Source organism: Syngnathus leptorhynchus, chromosome 10 (genome assembly GCF_054491065.1).
Source record: "Syngnathus leptorhynchus isolate UIUO chromosome 10, UIUO_Slep, whole genome shotgun sequence".
Taxonomy (NCBI): domain Eukaryota; kingdom Metazoa; phylum Chordata; class Actinopteri; order Syngnathiformes; family Syngnathidae; genus Syngnathus; species Syngnathus leptorhynchus.
The window spans coordinates 7,405,353-7,430,571 of record NC_141204.1 but is presented as its reverse complement, the minus strand read 5'-3'; the positions used below and the strand labels follow the sequence as shown (position 1 = coordinate 7,430,571).

The 25,219-nt window shown below is 41.2% G+C and overlaps 4 protein-coding genes across 13 annotated transcripts in view; 2 read left to right on the top strand and 2 right to left on the bottom strand.

Annotated features, from left to right (window-relative positions):
* Positions 1-354: 354 nt before the first annotated feature.
* mapk8a (mitogen-activated protein kinase 8a) lies at positions 355-9,624 on the top strand. 6 transcript variants are annotated; one of them, XM_085921504.1, is made up of 12 exons: positions 355-534; positions 2,511-2,677; positions 2,788-2,917; positions 2,989-3,047; positions 3,142-3,280; positions 3,786-3,951; positions 4,684-4,755; positions 5,544-5,726; positions 5,836-6,111; positions 6,682-6,759; positions 7,692-7,751; positions 7,925-8,068. In XM_085921504.1, the coding sequence occupies exons 2-11, from the start codon at positions 2,556-2,558 to the stop codon at positions 7,706-7,708; spliced, it is 1,242 nt and encodes a 413-aa protein (XP_085777630.1). In that variant the 5' UTR covers positions 355-534; positions 2,511-2,555; the 3' UTR covers positions 7,709-7,751; positions 7,925-8,068. The 6 variants fall into 6 exon arrangements, with proteins under 6 accessions (XP_085777630.1, XP_085777629.1, XP_085777624.1 ...); XM_085921503.1 differs by having other exon boundaries at positions 7,920-8,063; XM_085921500.1 differs by lacking the exon at positions 7,692-7,751 and having other exon boundaries at positions 357-534; positions 5,836-5,960; positions 6,048-6,111; positions 7,925-9,624.
* On the bottom strand, positions 8,868-14,025 carry arhgap22a (Rho GTPase activating protein 22a). The gene is made up of 10 exons (XM_085921497.1): positions 13,827-14,025; positions 12,822-13,018; positions 12,652-12,739; positions 12,350-12,469; positions 12,030-12,240; positions 11,822-11,954; positions 11,660-11,733; positions 11,330-11,451; positions 10,395-11,256; positions 8,868-10,316 (listed from the first exon to the last, which is right to left on the bottom strand). The coding sequence occupies exons 1-10, from the start codon at positions 13,885-13,887 to the stop codon at positions 10,106-10,108; spliced, it is 2,079 nt and encodes a 692-aa protein (XP_085777623.1). The 5' UTR covers positions 13,888-14,025; the 3' UTR covers positions 8,868-10,105.
* A 462-nt stretch (positions 14,026-14,487) lies between these two features.
* LOC147050208 (uncharacterized) lies at positions 14,488-18,873 on the bottom strand. Its single transcript, XM_085922056.1, has 11 exons — positions 18,739-18,873; positions 17,588-17,748; positions 17,180-17,315; positions 16,991-17,101; positions 16,774-16,906; positions 16,535-16,713; positions 16,393-16,466; positions 16,138-16,300; positions 15,944-16,026; positions 15,669-15,859; positions 14,488-15,588 (listed from the first exon to the last, which is right to left on the bottom strand). The coding sequence occupies exons 1-11, from the start codon at positions 18,792-18,794 to the stop codon at positions 15,106-15,108; spliced, it is 1,770 nt and encodes a 589-aa protein (XP_085778182.1). The 5' UTR covers positions 18,795-18,873; the 3' UTR covers positions 14,488-15,105.
* wdfy4 (WDFY family member 4) overlaps positions 17,884-25,219 on the top strand; it is a 34,187-nt gene continuing 26,851 nt past the window's right edge. For 4 of the 5 annotated variants that reach the window (XM_085922051.1, XM_085922049.1, XM_085922050.1 and 1 more), the window contains exons 1-13: positions 18,962-19,256; positions 19,996-20,247; positions 20,988-21,099; positions 21,556-21,665; positions 21,756-21,875; positions 21,944-22,133; positions 22,242-22,431; positions 22,557-22,717; positions 23,576-23,808; positions 23,874-24,013; positions 24,162-24,292; positions 24,464-24,565; positions 24,772-24,962. In XM_085922051.1, coding sequence (XP_085778177.1) covers positions 19,236-19,256; positions 19,996-20,247; positions 20,988-21,099; positions 21,556-21,665; positions 21,756-21,875; positions 21,944-22,133; positions 22,242-22,431; positions 22,557-22,717; positions 23,576-23,808; positions 23,874-24,013; positions 24,162-24,292; positions 24,464-24,565; positions 24,772-24,962 — 1,953 coding nt within the window. In that variant the 5' untranslated portion in view covers positions 18,962-19,235. Of the gene's footprint in view, positions 17,921-18,961; positions 19,257-19,995; positions 20,248-20,987; positions 21,100-21,555; positions 21,666-21,755; positions 21,876-21,943; positions 22,134-22,241; positions 22,432-22,556; positions 22,718-23,575; positions 23,809-23,873; positions 24,014-24,161; positions 24,293-24,463; positions 24,566-24,771; positions 24,963-25,219 lie in introns of those variants that run through there. The other variant, XM_085922048.1, reaches the window with a different exon arrangement.

Sequence of the window (25,219 nt, the reverse complement as noted above, 5' to 3'; positions counted from 1 at the left end):
TGTGTTTATGGGTGGAAATCATGATGTATTCCCAAAAGATTTTATTTGGGCACAGCAAAGAACATAACGTAATTTCCCCACAAATTTTGCTTTTACATTCTCTGACCTTTGTAAAGGAAGCCTTTTTTTTAGATGGTTCTATGAATTAAACTCAATAGATGGTGCTAATCTTATAAAATATTATATCATATTACTCTGGATTAATGTTGAATATGTATTTGGTGTGTTTAGTTTGCAGTTTTCTATTTTTGGATGGATAGATGCATGAGAGATGGATAGGGCGGAAGGAAGAGCTGATGGAGGTGGGTGTGTCTCTGTGCAGCCGTGACGTATTTCTACGCATGCGCGATGAGCCTCCTCTCTGCTCCCCGGCCTGTCAGTAGCAGAAGGCGTATGGAAACGTAGGCAAGTGGATCGGGTGAGGTCATGTGTTTTTAAGGCACCCAGCGGAATCGATCATTGTTGACCGGCATACACGCTGCGGAACGTTCGAGCGACTCGTCGCTCCGCCAGGATCTACCTTTCACGAACGAGGTAAAATGAGGATCATGATCCCTTCTCTCCGGCTCCTGCTCCTTTCTCGGACGTGCTTATTGTTTGGCCGTGGGGGGAGGGTCGTGTGTCATTTTAGGTGTTCACAAGCTCTTGCGCGACACGCGCATCCGACTTTTTGTTTTATAATAATAACATAAAAATGCATGTAAGTTGACCGATACCCGCAAACGCAACATTTAGGGACAAGAAGAAAACGCCCCTTAAGCAGACAGGCAGGCCCGTCATTTGTTTGGCGACATGGGAATCATTCCCTCGGTTCGAATGTCTTCCTGTGCTCGCTCGGTCTTGTGTTATGATGTGCGCTCATGCATGGCTCCTGTTGTCCCGCTGCGGTTTGCCTGCAGCCTCCTGCGAGGAGCTGCCAGGTGGGGGTCATGTGGCCAAGGTTAACTCGCCATTCAAGTCGCTACGCTTTTTAATTATCTGTGTGATGAAGAGGAGGCTATTCATTCACTTCATTCATTCTAATGATGATAGATTAAATGGATGGGATTTGCCAGTATTCTTCCTCCATTATGAATCATGAAAAGTCATCCAAGGCTATTGGTTTTCTTTTTTTTTTTTTTTTTTGATAAATCTTATCGTGCCATTGATTCGTATTGTGTCATGTTATTATACTGAGTGCCCCTTTTCAAGTTCAATGTTCAATAACATTCCAGATAAATGGGGTATAAACAAATAACTGCATTGGCACAGTCAAAGGTATTAATCATTTTTATTGTGTGTGTGTGTGTTTTGTGGGGCAACTTTGGAGGAATGGGGGGGAAAAAAAAAGCCCGTTTTTGCTTTATTGGCCTACAATTGGCTGGCGACCAATTCAGGGTGTGTGGGATGTGTCAGGTTTGTTTTTTACTGAGCTGTTCACTTTTTATGACCTATCATGATGTTTCTGTTTTACTTATTTTAAAAATGATCTACATGATGAGACAGTTCAAACAGCAGTGACTGTCCAGACGTACCAAATAATGTTTCTGCTAAGCCTGTGTCAAAATCTCCTCTGTCACAGTACAATTTGTCCTATAGGAAGGAGGTCATTAATCTATGATTACAGGCAAATGCATGGGAGCAGGAAGGGCATTCCAGGAAGCAGCCCAGGCCCATGCATTTAATATATAGCAAAGCCATCCATGAGGTCCAGACCACTTGCCTGCTGCACTGGCCAGTAAATTCAAATGCAGCTGATAGAGAGATGGAGCAAAAAAGAGATAGAATACAATACAAAGGCCTTCATGCCAACACTGACCTGATTTTCAGTCATTGTGATGGATCGCAGTGATTCGAAATGGCTATAATGACCTTTAGTAGTAATAGTAGTAGCACAGGCTTGTCTTCCCTTGAGGTGCTGCAAATGCTGCATAATTGTTGTGTGGTGTTACACAAGCATGTCTATTTCCATGTGATGAGCGAGGCGGATGCTGCAGACGTCTTTATGACGTCGGACTAACAGACGGAGAGCTGAGTCATTTTTCTCTGGCAATTATATGCCTCATATGGACAAAGTGTTGACGAGAGTGGAGGAGCAGGAAGAAGGGAGGGAGGATTTCTTAGATTACATGACTCCGTTTTATTTAGTTTTTTTTTTTCATTTTGGAAATCTGGAAAGTACTCGTATTTGGGATATGTCACCATGCTCATTTGATGCTTGCTGAACTGAGGTCAGGTTGTCAAGTTTGATATCCAAACCGACAGTTGAATTTTCTGCTTCCACTGAGCTCAGTTGTTGTGATGTGAGAGATGTTTGATATGATGGAGTTGACCCCGAGGTGCTTTGCCCTTCGGCCGTCTCTGCTGATGATGTCAAGACTTCCATTTTATCGTGTTTGCTGACCAGCCGAGGCAGAAATGCTGCGCTTTTCTCCCATTTGTAATTCTGCAAGCTGTGCTTTAAAACTTGCATCCTTTTGGTACAGATAGAATTTTTTTTTCCCCCCTTTATGTTCCTTCTTTGTTCACAGAGAACATTTTTGGATGCACAGAGAGCAGTGATTGAAGATTTCGCCATGAATAAAAACAAGAAAGACAAAGAGTTCTACAGCATCGACGTCGGAGACTCGACGTTCACGGTGTTAAAACGCTACCAGAACTTGAGACCCATCGGATCGGGAGCGCAGGGAATTGTATGGTGAGTAATCATCTATCCAACATCATTCTCTCACCGCATTAAAAATATTTCAATTCAGTAACATACTTGACCATATCTTGACTTCTGTTTGTGCCTTTGTCATTGTTTAGCTCTGCTTACGATCAAGTCCTTGAGAAAAATGTAGCCATCAAGAAGCTGAGCAGACCCTTCCAGAACCAGACACATGCCAAGAGGGCATTTAGAGAGCTCGTGCTCATGAAATGTGTCAATCACAAAAACGTACGTATACAAATATATATCTTATTCATTGCAAATTCAAAGTTCTAATCCATATATTTTTTCACTCGCAGATCATCGGTCTGTTAAATGTTTTTACACCCCAAAAATCATTAGAAGAATTTCAAGATGTGTAAGTGGCTCATATTTAAGAGCATTTGTATAATTTAACCAAGTTTAGCAATTTAATCCCCCCCCCCTTTTTAATTGATTTGATTCATTTTCAGTTACTTGGTAATGGAGCTGATGGACGCCAACCTGTGCCAGGTCATTCAGATGGAGCTGGACCATGAGAGGCTGTCTTATCTCCTCTATCAGATGCTGTGCGGTATCAAACACCTCCACGCCGCCGGCATCATTCACAGGGTAGGTTTTTTTCCCAATCAGAACTGTGAGAATGCTTTTCACACTTGAGGTTTTTTCCACTCCGTTCACAGCAAAGTGGAGCGCACCTCTTGACTGACCTTTTTCGTTGTGCTTCTCTGACACTGTGCGGATAGTTTCACCAGTTAGTGATTACAATATAATACAACTTTATTTATTGAGGGCGTTTCACAACGGCTTGCATAACAGAAATGAACGAAAAGTCAGGAAAGGTGCGACAATGCTGCATCCTATTATGAAGTCCAGCGGAAGGGAGGGTTAATGAAATACCAATGCTTGGTACAATAGAGGTGACACAATTTGTGTGTGACCTCAAGCCCAATGCAATTTTGACATAGTTGGTACTTTTTGATGAATGTCATCCGGTTGATTTCCCACTGGGTGAGTCATATTCTTCTATGTTAGCATTTTAGATTCAATGTCATCCAAATGACGTGCATTATGGTTTTCGAAAATGTCTTGACTGACTGTTGTTTCCTCTTTTTAGGATCTCAAGCCCAGCAACATTGTGGTGAAATCAGACTGCACACTGAAGATTTTGGACTTCGGCCTGGCTCGAACAGCTGCTACGGGTCTCCTCATGACGCCTTACGTGGTGACGCGTTACTACAGAGCCCCCGAAGTCATCCTGGGCATGGGATACCAAGCCAATGGTATGTCTCGCCTCGGCCCCTGTCTTTTTTTTTCCTGCCAGTAAAAGTGAATTGCATAACATAGTATCTCGTAGACCTTGTTTATGAAGAATTAATTCTTTGTCTTGTTCTTTAAAAAAAAAAAAAACCTCACTAACAAGCATCAACCTAACCAGTGGTGTGTTCCTCTTACCTGTTTACTTTTGTTAACCACTAGTGGACATTTGGTCTGTGGGCTGCATACTGGCTGAAATGGTTCGCCATAAAATCCTTTTCCCAGGACGGGATTGTATCCTTGTGGCTTCCAATTTGTCCTTTCACATTATTGTTCTTGTTCGTCTTAAACGTTAGTTTAACTCATTTATTTATTTATTTTTGCATCACTACGCTGCAAAATCTGAAACCTAAGCGTGCATATCACAAATCAAGATATAATAAAGATATGCTTGGTCTGTCAGCCAAGATATTCATTCTTGCCAGTTTTTATGTAAGAGAATTTCACTTGCTACCAGCATTTTTTTTTTTCTTCCTATAGAATTCTTTGATGGATATTTTTTTTTATTTTTAAAGACCAGCTTTTGCAGCTTAGTCGTTTGTTTTCGTTGTCTAATTCATCCTGCATGATTTTCATTGCTGTACACTGCATCAAGGTCATTCTCTTCATTTGCCTCATGTTTGCTTATTTTATTTATTATTTACTGTCACTCCTTTGTTTGCATGTCCACCTCTGTATCATCTGAATGTCCACCCAAGTGGATGTGTGGTCAGTGGGCTGCATAGTGGCTGAGATGATCAGGGGAAGTGTGTTGTTCCCCGGCACTGATCGTATCCTTTCCCCATCATTTGTGCTCCAATGCGTCATCGCTTCATTCAGTGTGAAGAGACGTGACACCATTCCCCCCCCGACTTGCCTCGACAACTTTTCCACCCCTTGCCATCCACATCCACGTTTTTACTGTGACCGTCATTGTGCTTGTGGAATTGCATTGTCGTAAATTCTAAAGAACTTTACTGTAGCAGTTCATGTCCACCTTAGCGTGTTAGCAGAGTTTAAAACAAAGTAAAGAAAACTGTTATGGAGAAATGCTGAACTGTTTTGACTGTTGTTTTATTGCACTTCATAAATACTATTATTCACACAATGACATTAAGTAGTTAACTATGACTTTATTTTTGTAGTCCAAACAAATGCCAACGCTAAAGCTATTGTTGACCAAAACAGCAGCACCAAAGCGCTTAAACCTTTGACCTAAACAGTTTCTCAGATTAATTAAAGTGTGTGAGATTTGCTGCGTGTTTTAAATAGGTTCCCTGTGTTGGATTAAAGATTATTATGTAATGAGGAGACGTCTTTAACCCAGATTATCTTTCCAGCTGTGTCTGTTTGTTTCAGGGAGGAGATCCTGAATTTCCAATCTGCCGTGTTTCTTGACATTTCTCCACAATAGTTTTCTGCTCTAGTTTTATTGTAATCCTGCATATTAGTCATACGGTCGACTATATTTCTAAGAAAGAACAAATAATTGCAGTTGAGTACATAAACATCCCCAGGCAATATTTGCATAAATAAGGTATTGTATCTGGGACCTTCTTCCTTAATACACACCCGTCAGACATTGACCAGTGGAACAAAGTCATCGAGCAGCTTGGCACTCCGTCTCAGGACTTTCTCATGAAACTGAACCAGTCAGTAAGAACGTACGTGGAAAACAGGCCACGCTACGCCGGATACACCTTTGAGAAACTCTTCCCGGATGTTCTTTTCCCGGCTGATTCCGATCACAACAAACTGAAAGGTACTGCTGTCTTCTGTTATCGGCGCATCACTAGCCATTTCTCAAAGCCAAATTCACACCTTATGTGATCAATAGTGCAACAAAGTAGCAATTTGTTTCTCCCCTTCAGCGAGCCAGGCGAGAGACCTTTTATCTAAGATGTTAGTGATCGATGCTTCAAAGCGCATATCTGTAGATGAGGCCCTGCAGCACCCCTACATCAACGTTTGGTACGACCCAGCTGAAGTGGAGGCGGTAAGTATTACTGCACAACACACATTTATTTTTATTCTACATATGTTTAAGATTATTATTCTTATTAAGCCATTGTGTCATCTTCAGCCACCGCCCAAGGTCCTTGACAAACAACTGGATGAGCGGGAGCACACTGTGGAGGAGTGGAAAGGTGCGATAACTTTTTCTAACTGTCTCCACTATCACTTTCAAGCAGAAGTGTCAAAATGCCATTAACCCATTTCAAAACATAATTTCTGATCATTTAAATTCCAACACTCACCTTCACACCATTCCGAATTTTGGTAGAAGCCTGAAAAGAAGTAGAACTTGCAGGTTCTACATGAGTGTTGAACTCAGATCCTCAAAACGGTTCTATGGTTATCGTGATACATCACTAGCTGGTTAAACTCCAAACTGTGCCTGCGTGGTCCATTCATCAGCATAACTGGACTTGAAATCCCTAAAAGGTTTTCAATGTCTTCCGTGAGTGGGTAGCGAGGCAGAAGCGATCCATTTCTTCCGAGCATCCAAGATGAGCTCATTCTAAACTCTACCAGGTGATAATGACCCCACACTCATTTTAGAAGGGTCACGCCAGCATACCTTACTTCCAAATTAGAAACATGATGCTGTTTGGAGCGTGCTGAATGCAAAACACATTGGGGTGGATGGAAAGAGGGGCAGTGGTCCAGATGGTATCAAGTACTTATCGGTTCTTCTTCTCTGCTTGGCCACGTAGGGCTGATCTATAAGGAAGTGAGTGACTGGGAGGAGTGGTCAAAAAATGGAGTGATCCGAGGGCAGCCGTCTCCTCTAGGTGAGTCATCATTGAAACTTTATGTCAAACGGCTATACTTTTTTTTTTTATTCTGGTGCTCTATTTGGATTACCTTTTTCACATATATTTGCCTATTTTGATTTGAGAATGACTTTATCATCAGCTATTCACTGACAAGAGGTCCAACGAGGAGTGAGCCTCTATAAAAACAATAAAAGCATTATTTTGCTTTTTGGGAAACTAGCTCTCTTAGTTAACTCTAATCTATTCAAAACTTAACGCAGGTCTGCTTACCTTTTGCAATATCTGATATATGCAATACATCTCACGTGTTTTTACAGTATGCAGTACAGTGATTACTGTAATGCCCTTGCATCTGGGAAAGTAAAAAAAACAACCTTTTAAGCGACTGATATTTGAACAGAAGTGGGGCAGCAACATATGTAGACAAACATAGTCACGGGCCCATTTTCTTCATTCTCTATAAAAAGCGAGTATTACTGCAGTTGTGTGTCTTCTGTGTTGTATGTCTTTTTTTGCACTACCACCATGTGCTGTAATTCACTTTCCTTGTGTAATTTTGATTTGATTTTGTTTATTTCGGCAAGTACAACACTATGGAAGAGGATTAGGGCAAGTGAAGAAAAAAAAAAAAAAAAAGGAGGGTGACAGGATTTTGACTTTTTTCTCAGAATTCTGACTTTAAAGTGAGAATTCCCACTTTAAAGTTATAATTCTGACTTTAAAGTCAGTAAAGTAAATTCTAATATTTGCCTTGTCCAGCACAGTTTTTTGTTTTAAGGAAATCCACCATTTGCATTTCCACGGATCGATTTTCTTTTTCCACTCTGTTGGTGAGAATTTTTATCAGCTGGTCTTTCTTGGCATTCTCAGCATTGAGAAATGCAATTTCTTCCAATCCAATCGAGTCTCCATTTCCATAAGACTCTTATTTTTAATTTCTTCCAAAGCATCGACCCTTCCCTGATCCTTTTTTGGCCCCATCGCTCAAAAATCTTTCTTCTGCCCAGGTAAGTAATTAGTATTTTGCATCTTGCCGTTATCTCTCAGTTTGCAGCAATAACTTTGAGAGCAGAACAAAAGCGTCGGCAACCCGAACTGAACCGGATCGGCACCGACTGCGGTGGATTCGTGCAAGAATCTTCGATGAAACCTATGCGTTGATGTTTTTTTCGCAGCACAGGTGCAGCAGTGATCGATAGCCCCCCTCAACCTCCCTCCTCATCCTCCTCCTCCTCATCAGCCAACGATGTGTCATCCATGTCCACGGAACCCACCGACCCAAGCAACGACCCCACGGTGACCTCGGAAACAGACAGCAGTCTGGATAGCCACACTTCCCTTGGTGCTCTGGCGTGTTGCAGATAACAAAAATACAAACACACACATCTACTCGAACGTAACCTTTCATCAGTGCACCTTATCCAGTGTTTGAGATGGGAGGGTTTCTAGGCTAATGGAAGTTCTCATGTTAGTTTTTAGAGCTACAATTTCAATGTACAGATTGTTGTAATTGCCCGATACTACTGTAAATGATTGTGGTTTTAAATTGTATCATTATTATTGTATTTTTGCTGCAAAGAATCAAGAGTATGTTTTGATGTGAACATTATGTTTGTAATGAAAGGGCAGCGTTGGAATTTCTGCATTGATGGTTTTTTTTTTAGCTCCAGCGAAACAGTGGGATGGCACACTGCGAGCACTGCACTGTTATTTATTAATATATATTTTCAAATGCTGACTTGGCATTTTGTATTGTGTTTTTTTTGGGGTAGGGGTGGAGGGAGACATTTGAATGAATTCGCTATTAAGTAAAGGAATTTTTTTTTTTTAAGTGGAAATTAATGCATCTTCTCTCAGCTTATCATTGAACTTAATTTGTCAACTGTTTTATTTCCCCCTTGCATTAATTTTGAGTTTTACTGCCGCATACTGTAAATGTTCCGTATTTGCGTATTCAACTGTAATTTCTCAAAGAACAGGGTGAATGTACATCTAATACAGGCCAACTCACTGGCTCCTAAATTAGTGCGTGATAATGAATTGATACATTTTTTTTGGGACAATGCTCATGGATGTCTGCTATTCAAAATATATTATTTAAGTGCCCTTACTAAGTTCACAGATTTTTTTTTTTAAGTGCTCTCCATGGCAGAGTTGAGTTCTACCTCTCAAACAAACACACACACACACACACACACGTTTTTGGCGCTACAGTATGCATATCACACAAAGCAAGGAAGATTTTTTTTCTTTTGTTCTGTACATATATTTATTTATTTATTCCAAGTGCAAATGCATTTGTTGTATGTAATGTACATGTAGCTCAAAAGTACTGTTTCTAATGCATTTTGTTTCCTATATTTCATTGCATTGTTTTCTGTGCAATACGATTAGTAGATTAGAGTAGTCAATGGGATGTACATTATACTGTAGATTTACTGTATGTGTGGGAGTTAGCAAACAAGTCATTTTCAGGCCCTCCACAGTTGTTCCCTTTAGATGTGTTTGATGACTCAAGGTTCCCAGTGTGTCGCGTATTTATAATGATCATGTTGGGGCACTCCAAGCAGTAACTTTACTCTCTCCCAGAATGCACTTGGGGGATTGTGATGCATGTCCTCACATTTTCTGGGCCATGTCGTCAGTGACTGTTTTTAGTGGGTTTCCTCTCCGTATCCTCCTCAAATATAAAGTACTCGTCACACTTTGGATTAAATGCAGAAACAAAAAAAAAAAGTCATTCAGCGTTACTGGGATGGCAAGTCGGTCTTTGAGCGCTGGAGACAAAATTTTAAACCTGAGTTTCTTTTTTTTTTTCCAAAGGATAATTGTATGGAGCTGTCAGCATACAATACAAAAGCAAAACTCAAGAAAATAAAAGAGTTGAATTTGAACGATTGTCTTTGTTCATTTCTATAGCTTATTAGAATGGCTGAACTTGAGCATGTCGATTGGCTGCATGGTAGGAATGTGGCGTATACATCCGCCTCACAGTTTGTAGGTTTTGGGTATCGACATCTTTGGTGCCAATGCGTTGCATTTTAATTACGAAAGGGAATCACAATTTAGAGGGACCGATGCATTCATTCATTTCCAATACAGACCGCAAACATGGCAACAACACTGACAACAAAGCCAAACATAGCTTTGTTTTCACAGTCCATAGAACAATTGACAGGATTGGGAAAAAATACCGTAGTTCCACAAAAACATTGAGCAAGAAATATTCCATCACATTTTGGTGAGAATTGATACTTTGGCACAGTTAGAAGCATCTACCATCTGTTATCTTTTATGAAGCAGAAAGTTGTTTCATAATTGCAAAATATTTGGCAAACTAACACCAGATGATTGGTCCAGTCTAGTTAGGCTTTGTTGTCAGGTCTTGTAAAGTTTTAAAGAAGTCTTCCATCTCCCTTTGGAGTAGAACATTTCGTTTTTCTGCATCTTGCCGCGCTCGCTCCGAATTCCTGAATCGGATCTCCAGCATGTTGAATCGCTTTCTTTCCTGGTCGAGCTCATCTTCAAGTTTGTTTACTTGGGTCTGATGTTTACGGCAGTTCTCCTCCAACCTTAAAAAGGAGATGAATAGTGAGTTGTGTAATGGGTAACAAACACATATAAAAATCGGGAAAATATCTTTATCCTACTTGCGAATGCTGCTTTCAAAGCTCACTCTCTGCGTCTTCAGCTCTTGCTGTAACTCCACGACCATATTTGTTATCTCATCTTCAGCACTATTCGGCACGTGATTCATCGGTGTTGCACCATCACTGAGTGTTTGTTTGGGGTCTTCTGGCTCAGTCAGTGATATATCAAAAGCAGTCCAGATGGAGGTTTGAGGCGGCAAACTTAGCGTGGAGGGAGCAACATTGTCATAGGCGGACAGTCTGTGAGACTGGTGAAGCGTTCTCTGAGAGGTGTCCTTCTCGTCGTTTCTTGCTGTGGTCTCCTTAAGGGTTGAATCGTCCAGTGACAGAGCAGCGTCTTTTAGTTTTCCACCAGATGAGGTGGTGCGCCTGTGTGCTCTTAGGGATGACAGGCCATTCATCAACCACTTACTACCACCTGTTGCTGACACATCGCCCGCCGATCCCCCGATGTTTCCCCTCGGCCCCGCAGAACTGCCCTTAAAAGAGCACCTCCAAGCAGAAAGGACTCTCGGTTGCTTAGTGGGGCTATCGCTGGCCTCTGTTTTGTGATTTGTGTGAGTGAGCTCATTCTTCTCTGCCTTCACTAGATCACCTTCATCTGTCTGAGAGGTAGTGATGGATGGTGTCAGCTTATTGTCCTTTTGGAGTGTACAAGGTTGAAGAGTATCCTGAGGTAATTCAGCACCTGTGTGAGATTCCGCTGGATTTTCCGTGGCATCTTGTTTAAGCCATTCCACTTTGGCTTTATAGGGAGTATCATTATGATGCAGCGAAGAATTAGTATCGGTGTTTTCCAGCTGGAACAGTTTGGCGTGTTCGCTGATCAGCACGGTCATCAGGAGTTGCACCTGAGAACTCCCTGTTTTCACGGATTATCATTCGATCAATCGACACGGATGCTTGGATTTTACTATTGCAGCAATGACACCGACCTTCCATCATGGAAATCGGATCCTCCACTCTGGGCCGAAGCACGTTGGGTCCGAATACAGTGGCGAGGTTCTGGACGCTCATTTTATTGGCATCAGAATGAGACTGGACTTCATCGAGAAACCTGAGCACGCAGGAACCAGAGACATACGCGGCATATTAAAATTTGACATTGAACGTGCGGCTGGAATTGTGACTCATGATGAGACGCTGAGTCATGAGACTGACAAGCGTGAGGCAGAGAATGAGTGAGAATGAAGACAATGTGTTGAATAACACATTTCCCTCAAATGGTGAATTATGAATGGTAAACGTGTCACCGTATGACTTACCTACAGATGTATTCAAGAAGGTCGTAGTTGACCTTCGGAAGCGAGTTCACCTGCTTGCCAAGCTCTATGATACCCTTGGAAAAAAAAATATATACAGTGGTAACTATTGTTATGTAAAGCCATGTAGACATTTTTTATTTTATTTTATGTCTATTTGTTTACCATTTCTCTGTCCTTGTTGAGTAGCATTGCACAAGAGAGAAATTGTGCATACTTGGTGAAAGGTATTACAGGCTCAGGTAGCTTCCGTAAATACAGCTTCAGGAGTGACGCTACTGTGTGGACATCAGTGCTACTGAAAGACAAAGTGAATAGTGAGTGACAGGTTATTGGCAGATACTAGTTTTTCCATCCAGTCCAGTTGTCTCACCTGTCAAACAGCAAACTCTCACCACGGTCAAACGCATCCTGCAATTCTCGAACATGATTGGTCTGGCCAGGAGCCCTGAAGAGGCCTTCCTCCCGAAGCCCGTGGTCACGTATGAAACACGTACATTGCTCAACCAGCGCCGGCACCCTTCGCTGGGGACCACATTGTCCCTCATTAAGTAGAGTTTCCTCCAAGTGCTGGCCGAAGATACCTAGAGCGGCATAATAAAGGATCTTGGGACAAAACCTTTCCATAAAATTATTTGGACACCATTAGAAATGAACGCATCACTGTGCAGAAATTTAAGTTGATAACCTCACCTCCTCCAAGTGGGGCCCAAATTGCTCTGCGTATAGCTCTAACCCATTCTTCCAAGTCACTTTCAGAGTTAGCCATCAGCAGGAACGTTTCATGGTTTCGATCACGTTCCGTATCACCACCTGAAAATACACGCAAAGTAAATGGAATATAATTTTGTGTTTTAAGTGATGGCCAGCCAACCACTACTCAGCTAAGAAATATGCTCAAATCTCAATTTCATGCTATCTTGATGTTCATTCTTTACTTTAATGAAGATCTATAACATCACTTTCTCATACGATGTTATTATATGCCAACCCACCTGGAACAATTTCAAATAAATGACGGCCTGGCTCATCCTGATTGGTGGGCAGCTCATTAACCTGGGTGCCCTTGAGAAGAATGCAACCCTGTTCAAAAAAGGAGAAGGAATGGACTGGTATGACAAAAAGGAAGAGTGGTAAATTATTTTCCAGGTGATTAACAATTTACCTGTTCCTTGCTCTCATTCTGGTCTTTGTAGAAATACAAAGCTTCAGCCTTGAGGACAAACCACCGTAGTTGCCAGTTTTTCATGATAATTCGTTGTCTTTTCAGCCAGCCTGCCTTGAGTACTTTCTCCTGGTCAAGAGGTGAGCAAGGCCTGGAGACCCGAGATAACTCGCCAAAGACCATGCTCTTAGAACGTGCTATTTATGATAAAAACACAAGACATATGAGAAACATTTTTTCCCTCAAATAGGAATTCTTTGCATATGATATATAGAAAACTGTTGCAGCGATGTAGGCTCAACACAAAAACGAATAACTGTTTCCACCAGGGAGCTTTTTGCGTGTAAAGCAAACGTGATGACCACGACACTATGGAAACTGCTGCAGACTGGGAAATTATGTTCGACATAAAGAAAGCAGCAAAGCAAGGAACCAGCCCATATCAGGTTAGTTGCACCAAATATTCAAAGCCACCCAAAACTTGACTTTAATTTAATCCCATTTGTAAAATAAAACATCAATTCAACAGGAACATATTGTGTAAAGGATCTTTTGAAGCAGCTAGCTTTTTTTTAATGCAAAATAGAATATGCAAAAACCACTACACAAGTGCCTTAGTCATTTTTCTTTGAAACAGAATCAATAAATCACATCTGAGTGACTGAGCTGTTGCTTGACTAGTTACTTTGCTTATTTGCAATGTTCAACCAAAAACAGCTCCTTGCAGCCAAAGGGAATGCAGGTGTTGCAACACCCACACTTCCATCCATCCCATGAAAGATTTCAAGCCATATAATCTCCCTGCAGTAGTAATGATTCACCTGCAGCCATATATATCCAAGAATGAATAACTTTAAAAACATTTTATGCAAATAAATCTGATGAGAAATTACATCACCTTTCACCAAGTGTTTGTAAATTTGACAGAAAAGGTCAAATTAATTCTTCAATGAAAGTAGTGCCACCATATAATTATATATATATATTTAAAAAAATCAATTTTACCTCGGCGATCCTGTTTTGTCTTGGGGCTGAGCATGGTCATGGGTGGCATCCCTCTGTTCATACACAGTCATGCAGATGCCTCGCCCTTTTCCATCCTCTTCTAGCATCTCTTTCCCTGGTGTTCTCTCCAGCACTTGGACAGTTTCCGTTTGATGCCAGGCACACTTACAAGCACTTAACCCTTCACGCTCCTCTTCCCTCAATCTCTCTCCCACAATTGCACAGGCTCCTCTCGCCTGTCGGGATGCCTGGATCACCGCCCACCATCCCTCCCTCCCTCCCGTCCCTCCTTCACTTTGGTTTCTAATGTATTATTACTCCATAAGTCTTCATGAGACATGCCTTGTCTGTTCAAGAAGCCACACTCACTCCCTGTTCTTCACAAGAGGATGTCTTACAGCTAGCTCCCAGCAGCCTTTGAAAAAAATCTTGTGACTTAAATGCCTGACATCCTCTTGTCTGTCTCTGCTTCAGGAAGTATGGCAACTTGATAGGGAAGTGAAATCTGCTGATTTTTTTTATGCACACTTACTGTATGTTTCCTACATGTTGTTAATGTCAGAATTATGAGCTGAAAGCAACAGATGCTTTCCAAATATTCAATTATCACAGAAGTAAGACCAGGGGAAAAAAAAAAATCTTAAAAGTCTTGTGCCACACCCATTTTATTAATTTTTGTTTAATGTAAAATTTACCTCAGGGGACTTTCAAATATAAAGAGGAAGTCGAGTCATTTTTTTCACGGGACAAAACACCAGTCTAAACACTGCATCCTGAATAATACAGAGTTTGTGAAATACAAATATTATATTATAAAAATGATACAAAAATCCATCCGTTTTTATTTATTCCATGGCGGGCATTTTTCCACTTACTGTTGGCTGAAAATGACATCACATTACCGCAGAGAAATCAATTCAAGTTAGGCAAGCTTTGCAAGTGGCAGTGTAAGCTGACTTGCCAGTGGCTTCTTGTGACAGTGAGTAGCACTGTTACTCCATTCATATATGTATCTGTATATCTTGCCCTCCAAGCGTTCCTATTGAGCTTTTGATGACGTTTGGGTCAGATACGTGCGACCTCTTCATTCAGACTGAGGTCGCACTGCAAAAAAATTGGATTGGAAGCCGATCTAGGACTACATTTTAAAGACCCAGCTCGGATTTGAAAACAATTGAGCCATTCATAAAAAAATAAAATAAAAAAAAAAGCCTGCAGTCTGAAGGGATCCTATTGGACAATTCACTTCGTTAAGATGATTAATAAACATCATACAGTTTTAAATGTCCATCATGACTTTGTCATCTTGTATAGGTCCATACCCCAGCCGCCTCCGTCCCTCAAGCAGAAACATCAGCACCACCACACAGCGCTGTCCAAGTGACCTATGTCGCCTGACATCTTTAAAGTGTCTAAAGTAAGTAGTTGTTGCTATGGCGATGGCACAAAACTGCTCTATCAACAGCCACAACTCCCACAAGAGTGTTATGGCGTTCATAACCGTCATCACCGTGACCCAGAACTCAACCCTCAAGAACGTGAGCCACGATGACAAACCGCTGACTGACATCTTGTTGTACAGGTAGCTTGTTGCCGTGGCAACAAATAACAAATGCCCCATGACCATGGAGAGGATAAAGAAGAGGAAAAGGCGGTGGTTAGCCCGCCCGATGCACCGGTTAAGAAAAAGGCAGTGGTGGTCGTAGTCTTGAACGCACACATCACAGAGCTTGCAGTGCTTGGTGTAGTCGGGCTGGAACAACTGTAGGTGAAGGGAGACCCAGGAGGTGATCATTTTTGTCCAGTATTCTTCACCCATGTCCAGTATGTCCCACGTCTTACCTCACAGTAGGGACAGAACCTATGAATGCTCTGGTTCGTCTCTACTAGGTCACCGATGCAGGAGAACCGAGGATCAGCGTTTATTTCGTCCAGTGTCCCAGGGTCTTGAGTCAGAACCTTACAGAACAAACCGAGGACGAAGCAAAGGTGGACCATCGACACCTGGACCAGGGCACCGTTCGTCCACACACATTACATTAGGTTAAGGATATGACTTGAGGTATGTACTCAAAAAGCTTAAAATTCTGCATATGTAGCAAATCATTTTAGGATATTAGGTGCTATTTTCCCGTAAAAGCAGAAAAAGGAATGGAGAAAGCCGGCGATGAGGGTTCCCAGGTAAACGGGGTTGGGTAACCTGGAAAGAAGATATCTGCTATCTGAACAAAGAGATCCAATGTGCCATCAAATGTGTTGGAAATATACATACATACATACACATACTTAAAACATGCCACGTTTGTCAAACCTTTGATAAGTGGCCATACGGTGGGACTGAGTGAAGATGTTTATGGCCAGCCAGGGGAAAACTAAGCAACAAAGGAGACCACCATAACTCCCCATCATGGTTGCTACTAGAAGAATAGTGGCTCCACCCAGGCTTGGAAAAACCAGTGTCCAGTAGTACATAACTGGCATTAAGGGGACACAAGCAAAACACACACACACAAGTGAATGTACATGGTCAGAATTGTGTCAGTTGTACAAAACTGGTGATATCTACCGGGAGATTCTTTGGGCTTGTGGTGGATTGGCACATTCATGTACTGGCTCAGTAGTTTGGTGAGTTGCTGATGCCTGCACAATGAAAGCACAGCCATGTATGTGCAGTGAAGGCATCATCTTAAATGAATTTTATCCTTCACCTAAATGTTTTCCCCTGTTTGCTGAGGTCCAATGGTGTGAGGCCACTGATGTTTTTCTCATGGAGGATCCTGCATCCAGCTTTTTGCAGCAGGGTCCAGCATACCTCCACGCAGCCTCGTTCTGCTGCAACGTGAAGTGCCGTCGCCCCCTTTTGGTCGACAGCATCCACGGCACAACGCTGTGTACATGGTAAATTGATTGATACAGCGATTTAAATATTCCCTTTTTTATGTGTTACCTGGTCTCGGAGAAGGTATTGGATCATATCGGCGTTGCCCGTTGATGCTGCCAAGTGAAGGGGGGTCATCTGGTGCATGTCCGTGTCTGTGAAACGGAACATTTCTGTCTCCCACAAATAGTGCACTGCAACACTGTGAAATGTACATCATGGTCAATGCATATCTGAATTATGATCAAAATGTGAGCATTTGACTTGTTTTGGTGACTTCACTCACACACTGCCTCCTGTCACGGCATGATGAAGAGATGATTTTCCTTGTAGATCTACGGCACGCAGATCAGCTCCATACTTGAGCATTTTATGAATGATGTGAATGTTTCCTTGCCTATCAGGAGTCAATCATCCATTACAAGATGGACAGTTTTTTCCGAAATAAAATAACGAGAGTTTAGTCTTCAAATACCTGCATGCAAAATGAAAAGATGACTGTCCTGCATTGCATATCAAGTTGGGGTCTGCCCCGTTGCTGAGGAAAAGGTCAACCAGGGAACGGTGACCATGAAGGGCAGCGTAGTGCAGTGGAGTGAAACCACCCCAGCCTGGATGAAGGTAAAATAAAAAAAATTGAAATATGTACATATGTTATTATACTGGTATCATACTTAGACTACATAAAATGGTTGGATGTTTGACATTTTTACAACCATGCAAATGGTTTCAAAAGACAATTAATAATCTGAAACTTGTAATCATCACTTTTATCATAGTAAATTCTGATTGCAAGAAAAATATTTATATTTTCACAAAGATACAGCCATCCATTGCCATTACACATTGCAAAATTAATGCATTTTATTTGTTTTGTGCTTACCTTTTAATAAAAGGACTGAGCGGTCATTCTGAATAATGACTTTGCACTGCTCAAGGTTTCCCGTTTGTATGAAGTCAAAAAGAACCTCGTTACCCAGGGAACTTGAAGGCATCGGATGCATTGTTGTGGCTTCAGATGAGGAGATCTGCCTTATTCTCCTACTTCTCCGGAAATGTTCACATTAAGTTAGCGAATTGCGTCTTTATAATTTTCATGCAAACTCCAAAAATACATATTTCGCGACGACGAGACGCAACAGTAAACTGCTTGTCAATGACGGACCACGCCTCAAGCAAATCATTGGTTGAAGCATCCCACATGACCAGAGCTGTCGTAAGTCAAACACAGGAAAGGGACGTGGTGCAAAATACTTTTGTTTGTTGTTTTACAGAGAAATGCTTTTTTCCCCTCTCTCTAATATATATATATAAAATTAGACACCATATTTGTGTTGTTTATAGTATTTTACTAGCTGTCATTGATTTAATCCAACAGAATAAGCAGGCGATCCCAGCGGGGCATGAGTTCCCTATGTTTGTCCCATTGGTGTCAAAACCGTGTCTTCATATAGTACAGAGAATCAATGTTATTTACATTTTTGATTTACTTTGCATGGATTAAGTTCCGGGAAAAATAACTCTGTAGTCTAAATTCATTCGTAAAAATGTGCACCCTCGGGCTATATTTGTTCATAATCCATGTTTTGTCTTGACGTCAACATGCTTCTATTCTTAAATCAACACTAATGGACCAACATTTTAAAATTGTGCAGTGTGCACGTTCGAAACTTTTTTTGTGTGTGTAATCTGATAGTTGTTAGTTGCAATAGTTGCAATATTGTACTTGCCCGCTAGATGACACTGTTTGTTTGGTTTGCGTCCTTCACTTTCACTGCAGGATTGTTTTGGTTATTTCGGCAAAATTATTAATATATGTTGCAATGATGGCTCGATTGTCAATAATTAATTCAATAAATAATTCATTAAATCTAAATTTAATTTGTATTCATTTGTTTCGTTGAATGATTCAATCTTTTTATAAATAGCTAATAAAAGCAAAACAAACCATTCACAATCATATTTAGGGGCAATTTATAGTCTTCAACTAATCCAAGGAGAATGTTTTTGGAATATGGGAGAAAACTGGCCTACCTGGAGAAAACCCATGAGAACTTTTCACATGAAGGAACTGTGAAGGTGCAAACCATTCAACCACCATGCAGCCTTTATTGTAATTCCCCTTCAAATGTATTTTTAATTGAAGGCCTCACTTTCTCGTGAGTTGCCATCACACTGAGTCATATCATGGCAGCCAGATCTGACAGGTCTATAAAAAGCACAAGAGACTAGTGAGCTGTGGTGGGAGGGCCCTATCCAAATCGACCCAACAATACTTTTTCACTTCTGCTTCTCTGGGGTAGTCAAGAGGCACATGACCTGAACCAGCCGATGTTCAAAGTTCATTCTACTTGTTGCAGATTAGTGAGAGCAGGCACACAGCACAGCACAGTGTTGTAAGCTTCAGTCATGTTTTAGCAGGTCTCTGCTCGCCTATGCTGCTGATATGGAAATGTGGACACAGTAGGAACTCAGCTGGACTCCTACAAGTCACTTTCACAGTTACCTGTTAAGAGCGTGGAAAGTCACACATGGCTCTCACACAAACACAGGTAAGAACTTGTGTTGTACATTCTGTCATTGCGTATGTTTCAATGAAATGCCGATAAGAAGTTTGCATTGGACTCATGCACGCACACTGAAACAGAAGCTTCTCACATGAGTGATGTTAAATAATCAGTACATTTGTGAGGAATGTGAGCTGTACAGTCCACCACTTCCTTCTTTGTAAAATCACATGCCTGTTAATAGAAAACGCTCAGAATGATTTGATTCAACTTACTTCTTTGTTTTTACCATGAATGTCAATCTAATCATTTCCTGTTGTTCATTTGAAAGCTGACTGCAATAATTGTGTTTGCTACTTGGATTTTTATCTTTGGAAAATCATGTGGAATTCATTGTAGATTAATAGCAAATGGAAGAAAATTAAGGCAAAATGGAGCTATAGCAAAACTATCCTGGGTATCTTAAATCTTCTCCACAAAATACTGCTATTGAAATCAGAAGTTCATGATAAGTAAAAAAAATGTTTGTCTTAATTTTGAGTAACTCCACTATTTTTAGAGAATTTGTGGGGTTGTGTAAACAAAGTTGATATTTCTGGTCATTTTGTTTTCATGCTGATCTTAATGAATGAACATTTTAGGTGATATTTGTGGTTTTAGTCTCCTGAGTGATAGTTTTTTTTCCTCAGCATGTTTTTTTTGGGAAATGGTTTATGTTGTCATAATTTGTCATCATGAGATGATGTTGTAGATTTCTGAATGTTGTCTTTGTGTTTCTCCCCAGGATGCCGGTGTAAAAGGGGAGAGGGTCAATAAAGAAACAGGCGAGCTGAGTGCTTCAGGGGAGCTATCAGTTTCTGCCGAGTTGGATGTGAAGAAAGCGGTCATCCCTTGTCGGGACCCTCAGCTCTCTGATTTACTACGTGAACAACTGCATCAACTTGACCAATGCTCAAATTTGGACGGCAAAGATGATGTGGCCCCTTCAGAAAAGAACCATGAGCATCTAGTCACAATCCTGCCTCTCTACATACAGGTATCACAGCTCTTGCCTACACCTCCCTTTTCACTAAATATTTGTCAACACGGAGAGTGCATTCGGGAATTTTTAATGGATAGGAACATTTCAAGACTTATCAGCAAAGGTTAAAGTAACAAGACAGCATTCTCGAATCAATGTGGTCACAATCAGATGTTTGGCCTTTCGCCAATCCCATCACTCAGCCCTTGGAACAACAGGTCTTACCTCCGTGTGTGTCTCTGCTCTTTGCTTTATTGTCACATGGAATTTGATTTGGAATTAATAAGTGTGATGATGAATACAGTGGAACATTCACGGTCAAGCAAACTTCATTGAACAATGTTGCGTTCGCATCTTAAATACATTTTGTGAGACTTCAGAACCAAACCAGTGATGGCCCGTTATATATTTTATTTAATAATAATAATCACAATAATAATAATAATAATTTCCAAGTGCAATGGGACTTATTTGAGCCTTTACTTCTAATCATTCTGTGTTACTTTGTATGTGGGTGTGCCTGATTTAAACCTCATGACCAGCATTCGAGGATTTACATAACAGCTCACTCAGTGAAATACGATATCCTCTTATGGAAGTGAAAGAGAACATAGTGCCAGTCGGTGATTTATAATATACCACCTCGGACTAAAGCACCTTTGTTTGACAGCTTCTTGTTCCATCTAATGAATTCAATAAATTATCTGTTGTGTGTGTTATCGATATTCTAATGAGCTGTCTTCACTTGATTGAAGGTATGTGAGGAAGGTGAAGGCTTTGAAGGGGTGGACCTAAAGGGACTTGCAGCTCTCACCACTGGTGCCTTCATCCATAACATCCACAACAGGCTTAGGGAAAGGCCAGCAGGTAAAGACCCTTGACACAAAACAGATGGTCCCTCATAATAATGTCATGATTTTCCGGACTTTCTATCTCACTCGTTACTTCTGCTTTTTTTTTTTTCTTCTATGAGCTGTGGTTCTTCTACTCAATGCTTTATTTAAATGTCACTCATGCGTCTTAGAGTGGAACATCATTGCACATACTCGACTTATTGTTACATTGTATTGATAAATATATTGACACATTGTGGTTCAATTAAGACATTTTTATCACATAATTGTTGAATTGACAATACATTGCGAAAAAAAAAGACTTTTGTAACTATTGTGAAAAACTATAACATTTCTAGAGAATTACTAAATCTCAAAACATTTTCTTTTATTGGGTAAGCTCTTTATAAATACAACAACCATTGCCTTGAAGTTTTTTTTCTGAATGAATATGTTTGTGTACTAATCATACAATCTTTTGTGTTCCCAGAGAATGCCCGTGAGGAAGTTGTGCGATTCTTTCAGAAAGAAGACGAGCACACAAGCTGTTCAGGATGGCTGCTGCTAAAATCTCTCCTGCTGTTAACTGCTGATAGCTCGGTGAGTTTTTTTTAAGTTCCTTGCTCTGCTCACGTCATCTAATAGCGACGACTTATTTTACATTACCTCTCTTAACATTTATGTTGGTAGGTGTCATCTATAAATCCAGAGCTTCCTGCTGTTCTCGTCAAATGTTTGTACTTGCTCGTGTGCATCCCACCCAAGGAGGACTTAACCACAAAAGAGATTTTTCAGGAGCCTCTAACACAGGTAAACATCTGACACTAGATAGTGTGTCTGACTTCCTAACGTCCCTCAAACCCTTGCACCTTTTGTAGGTTCTCCTCCAACTATGTAGGCAGCCAATCAATGTGGAGCGACTGGTAGAGACCCAGGAGCTGCAGTGCCTAATTATCGGCCTTACATCACTTTGGGACCAGACCAGCGTATCGTGGAGGCATCAGGCCTCCCGGGTCCTTAAGGTGGTTTCGGCTGTAGCTACGAGCAACACGGTTCCCAACCTACTTGGTGAGCCAACAATTGAATTTAGTGTACACTTGGCAAAGTATTTATTCTTGCTTTTTTTTTTTTTTTTTTTTTTTTTTTCCAAAAATCCAATTGTCTTCTTCCTTTCAGCAAAGAACTGCGTTCGCATATGCATCCAGAATCTGTTACATATCAATTCAGAGGCGGCTGGCCCGCTGTTAGCTGAGGTGGCCGTGGCTGTGTTCAGCTTCATTCCAGACACATATCTTCTCAATCCAGCTCTCTTTATTGAGTTTGACACCCACAATGGCTACAAGGCCCTCCAAAACATTCTTAAACGGTGAGATGATCATTTATTTTGACTCATGTTGGAATTGTTTTAGCAATCATTTCATTGCACCAACATAATCAATGCCATCTCATTTTATTGTGATTTTCATCTCTTCACTCTTCATTCCACAAAAGATGCGAAGGAGGTGTCTCGGAGGATCAGTTCCACTATGTGGAGGAGCTGCTGGCACTCATTGCCTCCTTCACCCTGCTCGGCAAAACCGAGCTCAAAGTGGCTCTTTGTATCAGCCACCCTCAGCCTCCAGGCTTTAAATTTGAGCCGCCCCTCAACAAAGGTAAACCACAACCTAAGCGCTCATCCTACTTTGTCGTGTTCCAACTTCCAAGCTCAAAGCCGTCATTTGGATTGTTCACTCGATTCCTCGGTTGCAACTGCCCACCTTGACTCCACACTGCTCCCACCTGCACCCCGCTGTGGCAAGCAGTGTCCCTCCGCTTAACAGGAAGCTGAGGTGATTATGTCTGGGATGATGAAGTGGCGGCTTCCCTTTTAACCACGTTAGGATGCCCCACATCTATTCACCACTGGCCTACAACAAACGGCCATTTATCATGGATGCACACACACCAGCGGAAGACTCCGAAATGCGACGGCTATAATAAACACACATGTGCACACTCGCACTGAGCAGCCATCCATCACATGAAGCAGAAGCTCTCATTCCAACACAGGGATCATGAAGTCTTGTGTTGATCTTATTTGGTTTTGATGCAATTTAACTTAAGCCTGAACCTGAATTCTATTACTAAGCAGCTTTTTATTTATCCACAACGGACGCCAGGGTGTTTTCTGACCTAATATAGTCCCTTCCATCTTCATATTTTGACAAGGTGGCAAACAAACTACATCAAGGCAGATTATGCTCTTTTAGGTTTGTTGTATTCATACATGTTCCAAGGTTTTCTTTTCAATCTGTTTATGTGCAACCTGATTTGTTTACAATCGCCAGCGCGTGCTTGATGATAAACGTGTCGTGTTTTCTCTATTCAATTGACCTTGCCACAGAAAAGGAGCATTTTTATTTATTGAATATTTTAACTATATTAACCTTGCTCAGCTCTTCATTGAAATAGAAATGACATAACTTACTACAGATGCATTTTTTTTTTCTTGACTCAATTTTTTATTTCAGGGGCATCAGTTAAGAACATGGCTGCCTTCTATCTGCTGCAGGCCACCTTGCTGCAATCTGAGGATTCATTGCTATGCTGTCAGATCTTAAGAACGGTACAAATGATTTGGGAGAGAGACAAAGCCAATTTCTTCTTGTTGGAGTGGACCGCCCAGACGATGGCCCAACTGGCCGCATGTGTGTGCCGCAAACCAGCAGCAGTCCAAACGATGTTCTTCTCAATGCTCGAAATGGTACAGTCACAAAGTTCTGAATGCATGTTTTTGATAGTACTGATCCAACGCTGGCTCTCCTCCAGGTCATCTTCAAGCTTAACTACATCCCCCATGAGGCATTGCGCATAGTGCTGGGCATCCTGAAGCAGAGCTGGTCAGGGTCACTAGCTGCACGAGTGGTGGGAGCAGAGTTTGGAGTGGCGACTCTTACAAGTTTTCACAAGTAAGCAGAGCTACTTTGGAAAAAATAAAGAGAAATGTAACGAGACAATCAAATAATGGTTACATATATGGACATATATGGGCAATTCAATATGTAATAATAAAAACTGACTTATATTTTAAAATCATGATGTTGGTCTCCTGTGTAGGATGACTGTGCACAGTGGCATGCTGGCAGAAGTGCTGAGCGACGGGGGCCTCTTGGAGTTACTGCTCGGGGAGCTTCGCAGGAGAGCAAAAATAATCCGGAAAGCTGGAATTGTCTCTACGTCTCAATTAGGTAGGAGACATCACATGTGACTCAGCCGTTATTTACAGCCAGCATTGCACGAGTGACATTGAGCAATTCCTTCACCAATGATTCAATGCATCATGTCATTAGGAGTCATTTTGACATCAAAATGAGAACTCATCTCAAATGTCAAGTCTGAAGCACAAATCTATTCCGTAGATGCAAAGCAGCTGCCACGCGTAGAAGATTGCGACAAGTTGCTGACGACTTATATGCTCCAAGTTGTGTCCGCTCTTACTCTGCGCTCAATCAAAAATGCAGGTAGGAAACTTCACTGTATTGATTTAAAATTGATTGAAATGACTTTTTTTTTTAAATTATAAAAGTAATTTAGTAAAGGCTGCAACTTCCTTCAACTGCAAACAGATTAAGCAGAATAGAAATCAGATCAAATATGGATTACAATTTGACTTCACTACATGATTTGATTATTTTTACGTCAGCCCAATTATTTGCTTATGTTTCAGTTTCAGTGCGAGAGCTCGGTATGCTTCCTTACATAAAGCTCTTCCTGGATGAAGCTCAGTATCGAGGTCCCGCTCTGTGCATTTTGGAGCATCTCGCCGAGCTGAACCCAGAGGAGTTCATGAGTACCGCCGTAGGAGCCCTCTGTTCCTCCACACAACACGAACTGGCTTTAAAGCGGGACCTGTTACAGGTACTGGTCCTCTCAGCTTGAAGTCTTCATCTCGCATCAAATTGTAACGCACTTAAAATATAATTAGCAAGTGAATTTATTTTCTTTACATGTGGGATGTTGATTACATTATCACCAAAGCCGATTGATTTGCTAAACAAGGTTTAGTTGTTAACGCCGGACCGATTCGATTATCCCAGTAGCGATGCTTCTGGGGTTCTGCTTTCAGATCGGTGAATGGGCCCCGAGATCTGATTAGGCTTAACGAGGTTACACAC